We start from the raw sequence: 15,593 nt of genomic DNA, 5'->3' as shown, positions 1-15,593 counted from the left end.
AACATAAAAAGCACAATTAATGCCAAAAGAGTACATAAAAGTTCCTTTTACATGAGTTCACACTAGTATCAAATTAATAAAACAAAACTCTATAAGTGACACTGGCTAAAAATATAAAAGGTACATCCTATATAAACCAGCTCTGTTCTTTAGACAATAGATGTGACAGATACATTACCAATTTTATGGGGAAAATATATCCTTCCATAGAGTAATGGTAAAAAGACAACTAACCACGGGTTTTCTACTGTGCACAAATACACTTCCATTGTTGTTACTGTTGACAGTCTCTCTGTGTAGCCCTGGCTACCCTGGAACTCTCTCTGTAGACCAGGCTGGCCTCAAACTCAGAGATCCACTTGCCTATGCTTCCCAACTGCTGGGATTAAAGGGTTTAAATAAAATATGGAAAATCTGTCTTTTAAAATATTTATATAATTCACCACTATTTTTAAAACTAGTCACCATATATTTAACTTAAAAGTAAAGGCACTAAAATCTAAGAGAAAAATTATGAGTGTTTTTTGAAAAAAAGTCAAAATATCTTTCCTCACCAACTGTCTTTCAAATGTGATCATTTACAATGATATAAATATGCTTGATAGTTTCTTCTTTTAATAATCAAAACTCTCCTAATCTGGAGCTCCGGGTGGCACCTGTGTGCGGGCGACGCTCCGATGCTCCCCAAGGCGAAGGGGTCAACCAGTGACTCTACTGGCCCTGGGAATGGCGGGCACAGTGGCCTGCATCCCAGGCTCCATGGCCAAGAGTGTGTGACTCTTCTGATCCAGCGAGGCCTACGTGGAAGCCATGAAGAAAGACCTGGCCGATTGGCGCTGTGCCTTGTCCTGTCTAGGGGTACCAGGCAGTGGTGATGGCTTCCTCACGGGGCTGGCCTCAGGCACAATCCTGTGCCAACATTCCAATGCTGTCATCGAAGCTGCCTGGGCCCTGGCTGTTGCCCGCCCAACCAGAGGTGTGGCCTTCCAGACACACAGTGTGGCGCCTGGCTCCTTCATGGCCAGAGGCATCAGGGCCACTTTCATCGGCTGGTGCTGGGCAGAGCTGGGCATGCCTGAAGTGCTCATGTTTGAGACAGAGGGTCCGGTGCTGCACAAGAAGAGCTTGGTGCTGTGCCTGCTGGGAGGCGGCCTGCTGGCCCTGAGGCTGGCACAGCTTAAGCACGAGCTTCAGGCTACCTCCTCAGGTCTCCAGTGTCCCTGCTACTGAAGAGGACTCCACTGCCGCTGCACAAGGGGCTGCCACCCGCACACCCGCATGACACCCAATGACCTCCGAAACCTTGGTGAGCTGGGAAGGGAGATCCTGAGCAGTTGGACCTGCCCAGACCAGTTGCCCATGATCACCGTCTTGGGGGTAAGTACCGAGTGGGAGATTCCAGCTTGCTCATCTTCTTGAGGGTGCTGAGGAGTCATGTGATGGTGCGTGTGGGTGGCAATTGGGACACACGAGAGCACTACCTAGACAAACATGACCCTTGCCACTGCTCCTCTACTGCCCACTGTCTGTCCCAGAAGGAGGATACTAGTCCCTGCACCGGGGCTCACGGCCAGAAGTGACCCCCATCAGCCTGGGAAGCACAAAGGAGGGGCCTGAGACCCCGCTCAGGTCCCGTGATCAGCTGCTCCCTGCCTGGCTCCGCGGCTAATCCAGGGACAGTGACTCCTCAGCCTCCTCGGCCCAGAGCAGAACTGTGGGTGCCCGCAGTGAGGACTTGGGCCCTGGCTCGTTCCCGGAGGAAGCAGCCCAATTACCGGCTGACCTCCAGCCCCTAGGCCTCCCGGAGACAGATGGCCGCCCCTCTCAGGCAGTCTCCATATGAGCTGGACCAGGGGCGGCTACACAAGGCTCCCAAAGGCCGAGGCACTCAGCTGTGCTGGAGGAAGAGGTGCTGGTGGTGTGGAGAGACCGAGAAGGGCAACACTGCGGCTGGCCTAGGGCAGGGGGAGGACTTGGGGGTCCTGCAAGGAGTACCCCGCAGACTCCACGTGCCCGCAGCCCTGCAGCACCCAGAGCCCAGGCCCAGAGCTGGCTGCCACACCTGCCAGTGCCTTCCTTCCACACGCCACTGCAGCTTGACCCACAGCAGGAGCAGCAGCTGTCCCAGTGCTGGAAGAGGAATTCTTGGAGGCTGCTACCAGCCATACCCTCAGGGGATCAGCCCCTGACTCTCCAGCTCCGGACTCTGCTTACTGTTCATTCAGCTCCTCATCTTTATTACTCCTGGGCAGCAAGTGTGGTCCACTTGGGGAATCAGGCCACACAGAATGGCTGCCTGTGCCCTGCAGCCAAGCTCTGTCCAGTTCTTCCGATGAAGGCGGCCTCTGCCTTGCAGTAGTGGGGGTGGGGGCTGTCACTGGATGCAACCAGCAGCTCTCTGGTTGGCCCAGAACGAACCCTCAATGACCTGGGCAAGGGGGCGGATGGACACACAGGCAGACCGTAAACCCTCACTTTCATCATGAAGGGGTGTTGGATTTTGTCAAAGGCTTTTTCTACATCTAGTAAGATTATCATGTTTTTTTTTCTTTCAGTTTGTTTATATAGTGGATTACATTAATGGACGTTTGTATGTTGAACCATCCCTGCATGCCTGGGATGAAACTTACTTGATCATGGTGGATGATGTATTTGATGTATTCTTGGACTCATTTAATATTTTTGTATCAATGTTCATGAGTGAAATTGGTCTGAAATTTTCTTTCTCTGTTGAGTCTTTCTGTGGTTTAGGTATCAGGGTGACTGTGGCTTCATAGAATGAGTTTGGCAATGTTTCTTCTGTTTCTATTTTGTGGGATAGTTTGAGGAATATTGGTTTTAGCTCTTCTTTGACTGTCTAGTCCTGGGCTTTTTTTTTAAGATGGGAGACTTGTGGTGACTGCTTCTATTTCCTTAGGGGTTACAGGACTATTTAAACTGTTTATCTGATCATTGATAAGTATAATTTATCAAGAAAATTATTCCTTTCCTTTAGATTTTCTAATTTTGTGGAATATAGGCTTTTGAAGTAAGACCTAATGATTCTTTGGATTTCCTCAGTGTCTATTGTTATGTCCCCCTTTTCATTTCTGATTTTGTTAATTTGAATGCTCTCCCTCTGCCTTTTAGTTAGTTTGGCTAACTTTTTGATTTTCTCAAAGAACCCGCTCGTGGTTTCATTGATTCTTTTTATTCTTATCTTTGTTTCTAATTTATTGATTTCAGCCCTTAGTTTGTTTATTTCCTGTCATCTACTCCTGTTTGGTGTGTTTGCTTCCTTTTGCTCTAGAGCTTTGAGGTGTGCTGCTTAGTTGCTACTATGGGATCTCTCCAATTTCTTTACAAAGGCACTTAGTGCTGTGAGAGCTTTCCTCTTAGCACTGCTTTCATTGTGTCCCATAAGTTTGGGTATGTTGTGCCTTTATTTTCATTGAATTCCTGAAAATGTTTAATTTATTTACTTCATCCCTGACCCAGTGGTCACTGAGTAGGAAGTTGTTCAGTTTTCGTGAGTTTGTAGGTTTTCTGTTGTTCCTGTTGTCGTTGGCTTCCTGCTTTAATCCATGGTGATCTGATAAGATACATGGGGTTATTTCAATCTTCTTATATCTGCTAAGGCTTGTTTTGTGACTTATTATATGGTCAATTTTGGAGAAGGTTCCATGAGGTGCTGATAAGAAGGTATATTCTTTTGTGTTTGGGTGAAATGTTCTGTAGGTAACAGTTAGGCCCATTTGATTCATGATGTCTATTAGTTAATTTCTCTGTTTAGCTTCTGTCTCAATGGTCTGTCCATTGGTAAGAGTGAAGTTTCCCACTATTAATGTATGGAGTCAGATGTATGATTTAAGCTTTAGTAATAATTCTTTTACAAATGTGGGGCCTTTTTTTTTGAGGCATAGATGTTCAGATTTCCCAGAATTGAGAATGGTCTTGGTGTATTTTTCCTCTAATGAATATGAAGTGTCCTTCCCCCATCACTTTCGATTAGTTTTGGTTGAAAGTCTATCTTATTAAATATTATAATGACTACTCCAGCTTGCTTCTTGGGTCCATTTGCTTAGAAAACATTTTTCCAGCCCTTTACTCTGAGGTAATGTCTGTCTTTATTGCTGAAGTGTGTTTCTTATATGCAGCAGAATGATGGGTCTTATTTTCAAATCTATTCTGCTAGTCTATGTCTTTTTATTGGGGAGTTGAGGCCATTGCTGTTGAAATATTAATGACCAGTAGTTGTTAATTCCTGTTATTTTGATGTTGTCGGTGGTAGATTTTGTGTGTGTGTGCATGCACGCAGGCGTATTTCCCTTCTTTTGGTTTTACTGATGTGGGGTTATTTATTTCCTGTGTTTTCCTGGTTGTAGTTAGCTTCCTTGGGTTGGAGTTTTCCTTCTAGGTTCTTCTGTAGGGCTGGATTTGTGGATAGGTACTGTTTAAATTTGGTTTTGTCATGGAATATCTTGTTTGCTCCCCCTACGGTAACTAAAAGTTTAGCTGGGTATAGTAGTCAGGGCTGACATCTGTGGTCTCTTAGTGTCTGGTAAGATACCTGCCCAGGCCCTTCTGGCTTTCACAATCTCTGCTGAGAAGTCAGGTATAACTCTGATAGGTTTGCCTTTATATGTGACCAGGCCTTTTACCCTTACAGATTTTAATAGTTTTTCTTTGTTCTGTACATTTAGTGTTTTTATTATTATGTGGCAGGAGGATTTTCTTTTCTGGTCTAATCTATTTGGTGTTCTGTAAGCTTCTTGCATGTTTATAAGCATCCCTTTCTTTAGGTTGGGGAAGTTTTTTTCTATGACTTTGTTAAAAATATTTTCTGGGCCTCAGACTTGTGAGTCTTCTCCTTCTTCTAGTCCTATATTGTTAGGTTTAGTCTTTTCATAGTGTCCCAGATTTCTTTGATGTTTTGTGTCAGGAACTTTTTAGATTTAACATTTTCTTTGACTGATGTATCAATTTCTTGAATAGTATCTTCTACACCTGAGATTCTCTTTTCCGTCTCTTGTAGTCTGTTGGAAATGTTTGTGTCTATAGTTCCTGTTCTCTTCCCTAGGTTTTCCATCTCCAGGATTGCACCAGATTGTGTTTTCTTTATTGCTTCTAATTCTATTTTTAGGTCTTGAATAGTTTTATTTATTTCCCTCACCTATTTGGTTGTATTTTCCTGTATTTCTTTGAGGGATTAATTTTCTCTTTTAAGGCCTCTATCATTTTCATAACCTCAGATTTAAGATCATTTTCTTGAACTTCAGGTGTGATAGTATCTCCTGGCCTTGCTGTGATAGAATAGCTGGTTTCTGGTGATGTCATATGGCCCTGGGTTTTGTTGCTTGTGTGGTTATGCTAGCCTCTAACCATTTGTTTTCTCTGGTGTTGGCAGGCCTGGTGATCCCTGATGGCCAGGCAGTTTGGCAGTAGGGGGAGAGGGTTCTAAGCTGAATGTTGCTCTGCCCCCTCCCCCCTCCCTCCGGAAGGCCTCCTCCGACATTGTTCAGACAATGTGGGTCAGAGCCTGAGTACTGCTCACCTCTGATGGCCTTATCACAAGTGAGTCAGACAAATCCGGAGACCCCAGGGAGAGGCCTCTAAGCTGAATGTTGCACAGCATGCCCCTGCACTGGCCTCCTCAGGATGGCGGACAATGGTTGGGTCCCTCCTACAGCTCACCTCTCTGCTGGCTGTGTCCCAGGTGGATCGGGTAGGTCAGACAGATCACAAGCAGGTGTTGGCATTACTGGAGTCAGCCGCTGGCTTTTTGGATTCAGATTCAGCTACATAGTGGGTTGGTAGCCAAGAAGGCACTCAGTTTTGGCTGAGCTCCGCCATCTTGGACCCAGGGCCATATATGCTTGTGTAATACAGCTGGCCTCCACAAGGGGACCAGTAGAACCATAGATTGGGGTTAGAATTCTGATCCCAGGATCCAGGACGCGCCCTTGGAGGAGTGGGAGGAATCCAAGGTCTGGTTGCTGGAGTGGAGCGCCCCTGGAACTGGGGACCCGCATTCATGCTGTATAGGCAGAATGCACTAGGCACTGGGAGTGCAGGACCTTGCCTGACTGCTGTACCTGGGAGATGGCTGCAGAGGGTGGGGTGGTGCGGGGAGAAGGGGCTGGAACTGTGCACCCCCAGTTCCTGGTATGCCCCCTCCTGTCCAGGAAACATGGAAGTAAGTGTTTTGTTTTGAAGTCAGCTACTGCTCAGATACAATACACCTTGGCCACCGCCACTTTGGAAGTTACAAAATATTTTTGACTACAGTCAATTCATTCTACTCAGTCTTCAAGCCTCAGCAATCAACCTTAAAGCTAAGCATGTAAATAATGCTATACTAACATGTTTCATATAGTTCATAAGATAAATGTTTCCACTGTTTACTAACAATCTCAGTGACTGTGGAAGCTTGTCTCCACAAAGTTTGCAGTGCTTTCTCTAGTAACTGCCCTCAAAAACATTTCAGGTGGCTTCTTGTACACATAAAAGTTGTCTAGTTTCCTTTATTTCTATCTACTAAAAAAAATTGTAGGGGCTGGAGAGATAGTTAAATGGTTATGATTACTTGTTACCCACTATGAGGACATGAGTTCAATCCCAGAACCCATCTAAAAGTTAGGCATGCCCTTATAACCACAGCTCAAAGAGGGTGGAGGTAGGAGGCTCACTAGGGTTTACTGGTTGCCAGTCTAGCCCAAAAAGCAACAGCTCTGGGGTTAGAGAAAAAGCCTGTTCTGCTGTTCTGAAGGGATAAGACCAAAAAAAAAAAAGATAAAAGAGATGAGCCAATACCCTTCTCTAACTTCCTCAGGCTCAGGCATGCGTGCACGCATGCGAGGACGCGCACGCGCGCACACACATACACACACAGTCTTTTAGTAATTATATTTGAAATGAAATAAGTTATTTTTGCATAGTGTGATTAAAGAACATTTTTCTTGTGCATAATATACTAAATTACTCAGAAAACATAATATCCCAACTTGCTGTAAGCCATCAACAATCCAATAGACCTCAAAGATGTTAATTTCACAAATGGCAAAGATAATAAAGTTTTTCCTAAATTTTGGCTTTAAAAATATGCTAAATCTTAAAAGGAAATATAAATGAAAGGAGTCATAACATCATTAATTATATACATCAAGAGACCTATGAAGAAATTTTAGTCTGAGATGTACAATTTTCTAAAATTGGCTTAAGCCAACAATAAGGAATGCATTTTATAGTAGGAAAATAGGCAGTGGGAATCTCATAATAAAATTCCAGGAAACAGTAAGATTAATATCTATGAAAACAATGATTTGAATAGCCAAACATAACTTCAGAGACACTTTCACACATAAAAAGACGAAAAAAAAAAAAAAGGCACTATTTAAATTTTCAGATCAGCAAATAAAAAATATAAACTTAGATATAAATAGGTATTTTTACAATTTTATTTGTTTTAAATAATTTCTATTTACTTTTATGTATCCTTTCAATGTTAATATGAAATATTCATAATAAAACCATTGTAAATAGAAGGAGCAAAATTTTAATTTCAGTTTTCCAGCAGTCACGAACCTTTAGGCTGAGTACCAGATGTCTCAGAAGAAATGCCACCATCATCTCTGTGCTTTTCTTTCTCATGTGGAGCATGCTTTGCAGAAATGCTGTCTGTCTTCCTTGGTTTTGAGCCCCTGCAAAGCAGAAATCAAATTACATTCATTTCTAATAAGACTCAAATGAATTTAGAGGACACGCATGTGGCACAAGTTAAAATAAAAATCCAACAGGCTTAAAATATATTCTCTCAAGTAACCCTACATGATATAGGCACTTGAAAAGAAATACTGAACTCGGATTTGAAAAGTGAGTTTCCCTGTCTGTTCTACCCTTACATCCCCAAAGGAGTCAGGAGAAAAGAGTAGGTGTCAACACTGTGTCTGCAATATGAGAAAAGAGTAATCATACATAGATTAGATAAGCGAACATTTTAAAGGGCAAAATTTCAATAGCACAATTATGCTGATAAGCAACCAGTGTGTAATAGAGGCATTACTGTGGACAGTCAGGGATCCTTGTTGGCAGCCAGCCAGGGCTACAATGAAAGACCTTATCTCACAAAAAGAAAAAAAATGTTTTCATGATAAGAATAAAACCTTTAAGAAATATAAAACTTTGGTCTAGAAGAATTCAAACCTATTTGAGCGATGGAGGACTTAAAAGACAAAGGGGAAAAAAAAACCCAGCATCTTTACTTTCTATATACATCTTTTTAAAACTTGAGCAGATTGTGTGTGTGTGCACATATATATTGTGTGTATGTATATATATTTACATACATATATATGGAATATATTAATTAATTCTAAGTAAGTGTAATATAATACTATTCTCTATACCTAAAGTTTTATTTTAGGGGTGGAGAGACGGCTCATCAGATAAGAGCACTGTCTGCTCTTCCAGAGGTCCTGAGTTCAATTCCCAGCAACCACATGGTGGCTCACAACCATCTATAATAGAATCTGAATCTTCTTCTGGTGTGCATGAAGACAGATCACTCATATACAATAAAGAGAGAAAGAAAGAAAGAAAGAAAGGAGAAAAAGAAAGAAAAGGAAAAGAAAGAGGGGGAGGGAGGGAGGAAGGAAAAGAAAAACTTTTTTTTTAAAGGTATAATTTATGATCACAGCCTATCAGATCTCATCCTGGTAGCCTGCTTACTCCTCCTCTGAGTACCACCAGGTCTATGGTGGAGGAGAAGGTCCCTTTCTGTCACAGACCTAGGGCAGGGGAATAGGATGAAAGGCAGGGAACAGGAGGATATAAGTGAGGAGTTAACAACTGAGATGTAATCTGAATAAATTACTTAAATAAAAAAAATCAAATTCAAAAAAATATGTATTGAAACAGTTTACAACTGTAAAATACAAGGTATTGAAATACTAAGGTAACTAAAATAAGCAAAAGGGGTTACAAAGATGAGTAACATATACAAAATGATTGAGAATGTAAAAAAAATGAACTGTAAATTTAAAGCCTACAGTAGCCAGATATGATCAATGTAGTGTAGTGAAAGGGTCAGCTATTGCTATGATTACACCACTGAGCCCTTGTACTTACTTTGATACTCTTTACTTATAAATTGGAAACTGAAGTATTTAATATTCAAAATAAGACTCAGTCAGCTTCACTTGCAAAAAAAAAAAAAAATCTTTGGAATAAATCAATTCCTTCTAGTCAGCAAGCCTCAGCCACCAACTTTAAGGCTAAAGCCATACAAGTAACACTATTCTACCAAGTTTCACTTACTAATGATAAAAGCCTAAAGTCTGTTTTGGTTTTGTTTTTTTTTTAACTTCCCAGCAAAATACCATTAGGCACTATAAACAGAACTAGAATGTGATCTAAATGGTTTTAAAAATTGAAATGAAGTAAACAGCAATGAAACAACAATGAAAAAAATATTGGAGTAGAAATTTAAACCATAAATGTGACTTTTAAATGCAAATAACCCCTTCTTGTATAATATGATCCTATAGGTAATAGACCCTAAAGAGAAGTTGGAGAGGTGGCTCCGTGGTTATAGAGTTTGTGGCAGAAATGGGAGGACCAGCATGCAGGTCCCCAGGACCCATGTAAACTCCAGCTGGGCATGCCTCAGTAAATAAAGTGGAAAACAATTGAGGAATACACCTAACACTAGACTCTGGCCTCGAGATCAGAGGCCCCGTCTCTCTGTCTCAGGGCCAGCTAGAGCGCTTTTGTGTTGAGGCTTGTCCCTTGGGTCAGGTTCCCAGCCTCTTGGGGGGAGACAAGGAGTGAGTGTTACAGCAGACTTGTGAATGCTTCCCCAGAGGTCAACACTGAGCTACCAGCAGTGGTTAAGCACAATCTGGCCACTGCCATGCCATACAGGCCTGCCTGCCCACCACACAGAATGAACAAGTCACAGATACACAGAAGCTCACCTGCCACCACACCAAGAGACACAGGAGAAGGAAAACATACAAAGACTCACTGCCACCATGCTCCATGAGCGGGCTGTAGACATCTAAAGACCTGCTTCTCACCACGTGGCTTAAACAACGGAGGTCACCTAAAGGCCCACCAGTATGTGGCCTGCCTGTAGCAAGATCCACTACCCTGTGCAAGTATACACTAGACAGACAGAAGAGAACGAGAAGCTGAACACTTTGAGCATTACACGTAGATATGAAGTGGTGGTGCACGCCTTTAATCTCAGCACCCAGGAGGCAGAGGCAGGAGGATCTTTATGAGTTTGAAGCCAGCTTGGTCTACAAAGTGAGTCCAGGACAGCCAGGGCTACACAGAGAAACCCTGACTTGAAAAACAAACAAAACAAAAAGAAATGAAAGAAAGAAAGATAGAACTGGAGACATGAGGGTGGAGAGGAATAGTCTGTTGTGAGCAGCTCTACCACCTGAAGCAATGGTGAAGTCCCATGCTGCGACCAAAGGCCATGTTTGGTTCCATAGCATGCAGTGGCAGGAGCCAGGTGTTGATGTCCGCAGTTCATATTACCACTAGACACAATGAACATCCCTGGTTGGGCAGCTGCCTAGGACCATGTAGATATCCAAAGGCTGTACAGAACTGGCCCTGCCCCTCACTAGATGCAGCCCTCTGGAGAACTAGCCCCACCTCTCACCAGCTGCAGTACTCAGAGGAGAACAGGCCCCTCACCTCACCCAGCACAGTAGAGCTGGCCCTGGTTGGGGGAGGAGAGTGAGCCAGCCCCAAGGATGTGAGTGTGGGAGTGCTGACCCAGCCACTTCTTTACCATGGGGTGCCACAGGTGTAGTGGTGATGCCCTTCCCACGCCACCCCTCACCACTTGCAGTAGTTGAAAGAGCTGGCCCCAGGGTCATGAGACTGGGAGAGCTGGTCCTGCCCCTTGCACTGCAGCACTCAGGAGAGCAGGCTCTGGTGGTGGTGGAGGGGGGTCACCTGTGAGATGGCCAGTGGCATGGGTGCAAGGGTCGCCCCCCCCCAACCCTTCACCACCTGAGGCAGTTGGAAGGGCTGGCCCCAGAGTCATGAGAGCAGGAGAGTTGGCCCAGCCCTTTGCCACATGCAGTACTTGGGGGAGTGGGCCCCACGCCCCATATAGGCAGCACAATACAGCTGTCCCTGGTGGTAGGGGCACCACTTGTTTGCCTTGAGTGGAGTGGATGTGGCAGTGATACCTTCCCTCACCCCTCTTGACCTGTGGAAATCAGGAGAGCTAGTTCCTAGGTCATAGGATCAAAGGAGCTAGGCCCGCCCCTCACTAGCTGAAGCACTCAGGAGAGTGGGCCCTGCTCCTCACAGGACAACACAGTGAAACTTTCCCTGAGGGTGAAGGCACCAGTAAGCCAGCTGCTCAGGAGAGCTAGCCAAGGATCTCACCAGCTGCAGCACTTGGAACAGCGAGCCTTGGACCTCAAATCAGAGCAATGACTCATTGCAATGAGCATTTGTAGATGAAGATATGTGGACAAAGGAGTATACTACAGGACACACTGTGACACACTACAGCTTCTATGATGAGATGTCATCTATATTTTGTTTTGTTTGTTTGTTTGTTGTGGTTTTTTCTTGGTGGGGGGAGGTGGCAAGGATAGAGGACAAATACAGAGGAACAGGGAGATGAGTGGGACTGGGGTGCATGATGTGAAACTCACAAAGATTTGATGAGACGCCAACAAAACAAAACTTTAGAGTACATACTGGCTGCCAGCCCACAGCTCTGGTGGAGGGCCCTTGCTGGACATGCCCTAGCTACCAGAACGCCAGCCTCAACTCAGGCAGAAACCCTGCTTGACGAGAGGCCATTCCAGCTATCAGAAGTCCAGCCCTCAGCTCACATGTAGACCCTCCACTCAAGAACAAAACAGAAACATTGCCGATTCACCCTGTAACCCTGATAGCCAAGCCACACAAAGACTCAAGGAAAAAAAAAAAAGAAATACAAACCAATTTCCTTCATTAACATAGATGCAAAAATAATAATACTCTCAAAACAAATCTAAGAACACATCAAAAAGACCATCCACCATTATCATACAGGTTTCATTCCAGATATGCAAGTATTGATGGTTCAACATATGAAAATCAATGTAATTTTACCATATAAACAAACTGAAAGAAAAAACGCCACATGATCATCTCATTATATGCTCAAAAAGAATTGGGCAAAATTCAGAAGCCCTTCATGATAAGTCTTGGAGAGATTAGGGATAAAACAGACATAACTAAATATACTAAAGGCAATTTACTGCAAGTCTATAACCAACAGCAAATTAAATGAAGAAAAATTCAAAGCAATTCCACTAAAATCAGACACAAGACAAGGCTGCCCATTCTCTCCACATCAGATCAATATAGTATTTGACTTTCTAGCTGGAGCAATAAGACAAAGTGACACAAATTAGAAAGGAAGAAGTCAAAGCATCACTATTTGCAGATGATATGATAGTATACTAAGTGACCTCCCCCCAAAATTCTGCCAGAGAACTCCTACAGCTGATAAGCACCTTCAGCAAAGTATCTGAATACAAAATTAACTGAAAAAAATCTGCAGTCTTCCGATACAAAAATGACAAATTGGATGGGACAAGAACCAGGGAAATAACAGACTTCCCAATACACACAGATAATATAAAATATTTGAGCTAACTCTAACCAATCAAGTGAAAGACTTGAAAGACTTTTATGACAAACAACTTAAAATTCTTTGAAGAAGGAAATTGAAGAAGATATTAGAAGTTGAAAAGATCTCCCATGCTAATGGATCAGTAAAAATAGTTATCTTACCAAAAGCAATCTACAGATTCGAAGTAATTCCCATTAAAAAGCCAATACAAGTCTTCACAGACATTGAAAGAACAACACTCAACTTCATATGGAAAAAAAATCCCAGAATAGCTAAAACAATCTTGTACAATAAAAGAATTTCCAGAGGGATCACAGCCCTGATTTTAAACTATATATAGACCTACAGTAATTTAAAAAATCACACAGAATTGGCATAAAAACAGACAGGTCGAGGAAGAGATGGTTCAGAGGTTAAGAGCACTGCCTGCTCCTCCAAAGGTCCAGAGTCCAGTTCCCAGCAACTACATGGTGGCTCATAACCATCTATAATGAGATCTAGTGCCCTCTTCTGGCATCAGACAAATATGCAGGCAAAACACTGTATACACAATAAATAAATAAATCTTTAAAAAAAATACAGGTTGATAAATGGAATCAAATCAAAGACCTAGATATAAATCCACACACTTGTAGACACCTTATTTTTTATCAAGAAGCCAGAAAGGCACAGTAGAAAAAGAAAGCATCTTCAACAAATGGTGCTTGTCTAACTTATGTCAGCATGTAGAAAAATACAAATAGAACCATATCTATCACCCTGCACAAACCTCAAAGCCAAGTGGATCAAAGACCTCAACATAAATCCAGATACATTAAATCTAATAGAAGAGAAAGTGAGGAACAGCTTTGAATGTATTGGCATAGGAGACAACTTCCTGAACAGAACACAGCACAGACACTAAAATCAACAACCAATAAATGGGACTTTATGAAACTGAAAAACTTCTGTAAGGCAAAAACACCATCAATAGGATGAAATGGAAGCCTGCAAAATTGCAAAAGGTTTTCACCAACTGCACATCTGACAGAGGGCTAATTTCCAAAATATATTTTTTAAAACTCAATAAATTAGACATCAACAAACCAAATAATCCAATTAAAATATGAGCACAGACCTAAACAGATGATCCTCAACAAAGGAATCTCACGTGGCTAAGAAACACTTAAAGAAACGTTTAACAATTTTAGCCACCAGGGAAATGCAAATTAAAGTGACTCTGAAATTCTATCTTACACCTGTCACAATAGCTAAGATCAAAATCAAAAGTGACAGCTCCTGCTGACAAGGATGCAGAACACAGAAATACTCGTCCATTGCTGGTGGCCATGTAAACTTGTACAGCCACTATGGAAATCAATATAGTTGTTCCTCAGAAAATTGAGAATCAATCTACCTCAAGGCCTAGCTATCCTACTCCTGGGCATATACCCAACAGACACACCATCCTACCACAAGGACACTTGCTCAACTATGTTCATAGTGGCTTTATTCATAATAGCCAGAAACTGGAAACAACCTAGATGTCCCTCAACTGAAGAATGGATAAAGAAAATGTGGTACATATGCACAATAGTGTATTACTCAGCTATATAAAACAATGACATCACCTGGGCATGATGACGCATTCCTTTAGTCCCACGACTCAGTGAGGCAGAGGCAGGCGGATCACTGTGAGTTCGAGGCCAGCCTTGTCTACAAAGTGAGTCCAGCCACTATAAAGTGGACAGGCAGCTAAGACTACACAGAGTAACCCTGTCTCAAAAAACAAACAAAACAAAAAACCCAATAACATCATGAAATTTGCAGGCAAATGGATGGAACTAGAAAAAATAATTCACCCTGAGTGAGATAACAACCCAGACCCAGAAAGACAAGCATGGTATAGACTCACTTATAAATGGACATTAGCTGTTAAGTAAAAGATAATCATGCTATAATCCACAGACCAGAGAGGCTAAGTAACAAGAAGAGCTCAAGGGAAGATGCAAGAATCTCCCTGAAAAGAGGATCTACAATAGATTTTGAAGTGAACTGGGGCAAGTGAGGATGAAACTATTGGAATTTGGGGGGCATCTGGGGATGATCTGAAAACCTAGTGCAGTGGAAACTCCTGGACTCTTTAAGAGTGACTCTAGTGAAGACTCCTCAAAATGGGGATACAGAACCTGAACACTCCATCTTCTATAAGCAGGGCAAGGCTTCCAGCATGGGACTGAGACATCAACCCAGCCGCAAAACCTTTGACCTACAATCTGCCCTGCCTCCAAGATGTGACAGAGTAATGGTGGCACAGAACTTGTAAGAGTCGACAACCAGTGATTGGTGGAACCTGAGGCCCATGCCATGAGAGGACGCCTACACCTGAAACTGCCTGGATGCCCAGAAACCTAGGATAGATTCAAACACTACAGGAAAAAATAATTCAATGGCATGATTACTAATGATATTTTGCTATACTCATAAATCACTGCTTAGCCCAATTCTCACGAGAGAGGCATCATCTGGCAACTTACACGTGCAGATACAGAGACCCACAGCCAAATAGGAGGAGGAGCCAGGGAACCCTGCAGAAGATGGGGAAGGACTGCAGGAGCCGGAGAGGTTGAGCACATAGAATCAACTAAACAGAGTAAAGGGGCAATCATGGACTCTGTACGGGTCTGAGATAGGTCTTCTGCATATAAGTTATGGTCATGTAGCTTGGTATTCTTGTGAGATTACTAACAATGAGAGTGGGGGTGTCTCTGACTCTTTGCCTACTCTTAGGATCCTTTTCTTCCTACTGGGTTGCCTTGTTATGAGTGGTTTGTGCCTAGTCTTATTGTAACTCATTATTCTGTGTTCAGTTGATATGCCTGGGAGGCCGCCTCTTTTTTTCTTTTCTTTTTTTTTTTTTTAAGGAAAATGAAGGAGCGGATGAAGGGGAGGGGCTGGGAACAGTGAAGAGGGA

The 15,593-nt window shown here is 42.8% G+C and overlaps 1 protein-coding gene and 1 pseudogene across 1 annotated transcript in view; one reads left to right on the top strand and one right to left on the bottom strand.

Annotated features, from left to right (window-relative positions):
- The window catches only part of Senp7 (SUMO specific peptidase 7), a 112,721-nt gene that overhangs the window by 43,064 nt on the left and 54,064 nt on the right, over window positions 1–15,593 (bottom strand). The window contains exon 7 of the mRNA XM_051150058.1: window positions 7,564–7,679. Coding sequence (XP_051006015.1) covers window positions 7,564–7,679 — 116 coding nt within the window. The remainder of the gene's footprint in view (window positions 1–7,563; window positions 7,680–15,593) is intronic.
- LOC127192754 (GAS2-like protein 1) lies at window positions 727–1,725 on the top strand (annotated as a pseudogene).

Source organism: Acomys russatus, chromosome 8, assembly GCF_903995435.1.
Source record: "Acomys russatus chromosome 8, mAcoRus1.1, whole genome shotgun sequence".
Lineage (NCBI taxonomy): Eukaryota > Metazoa > Chordata > Mammalia > Rodentia > Muridae > Acomys > Acomys russatus.
Note: the sequence above shows the minus strand (reverse complement) of the source record. Positions and strands in the feature narration are given on the sequence as shown.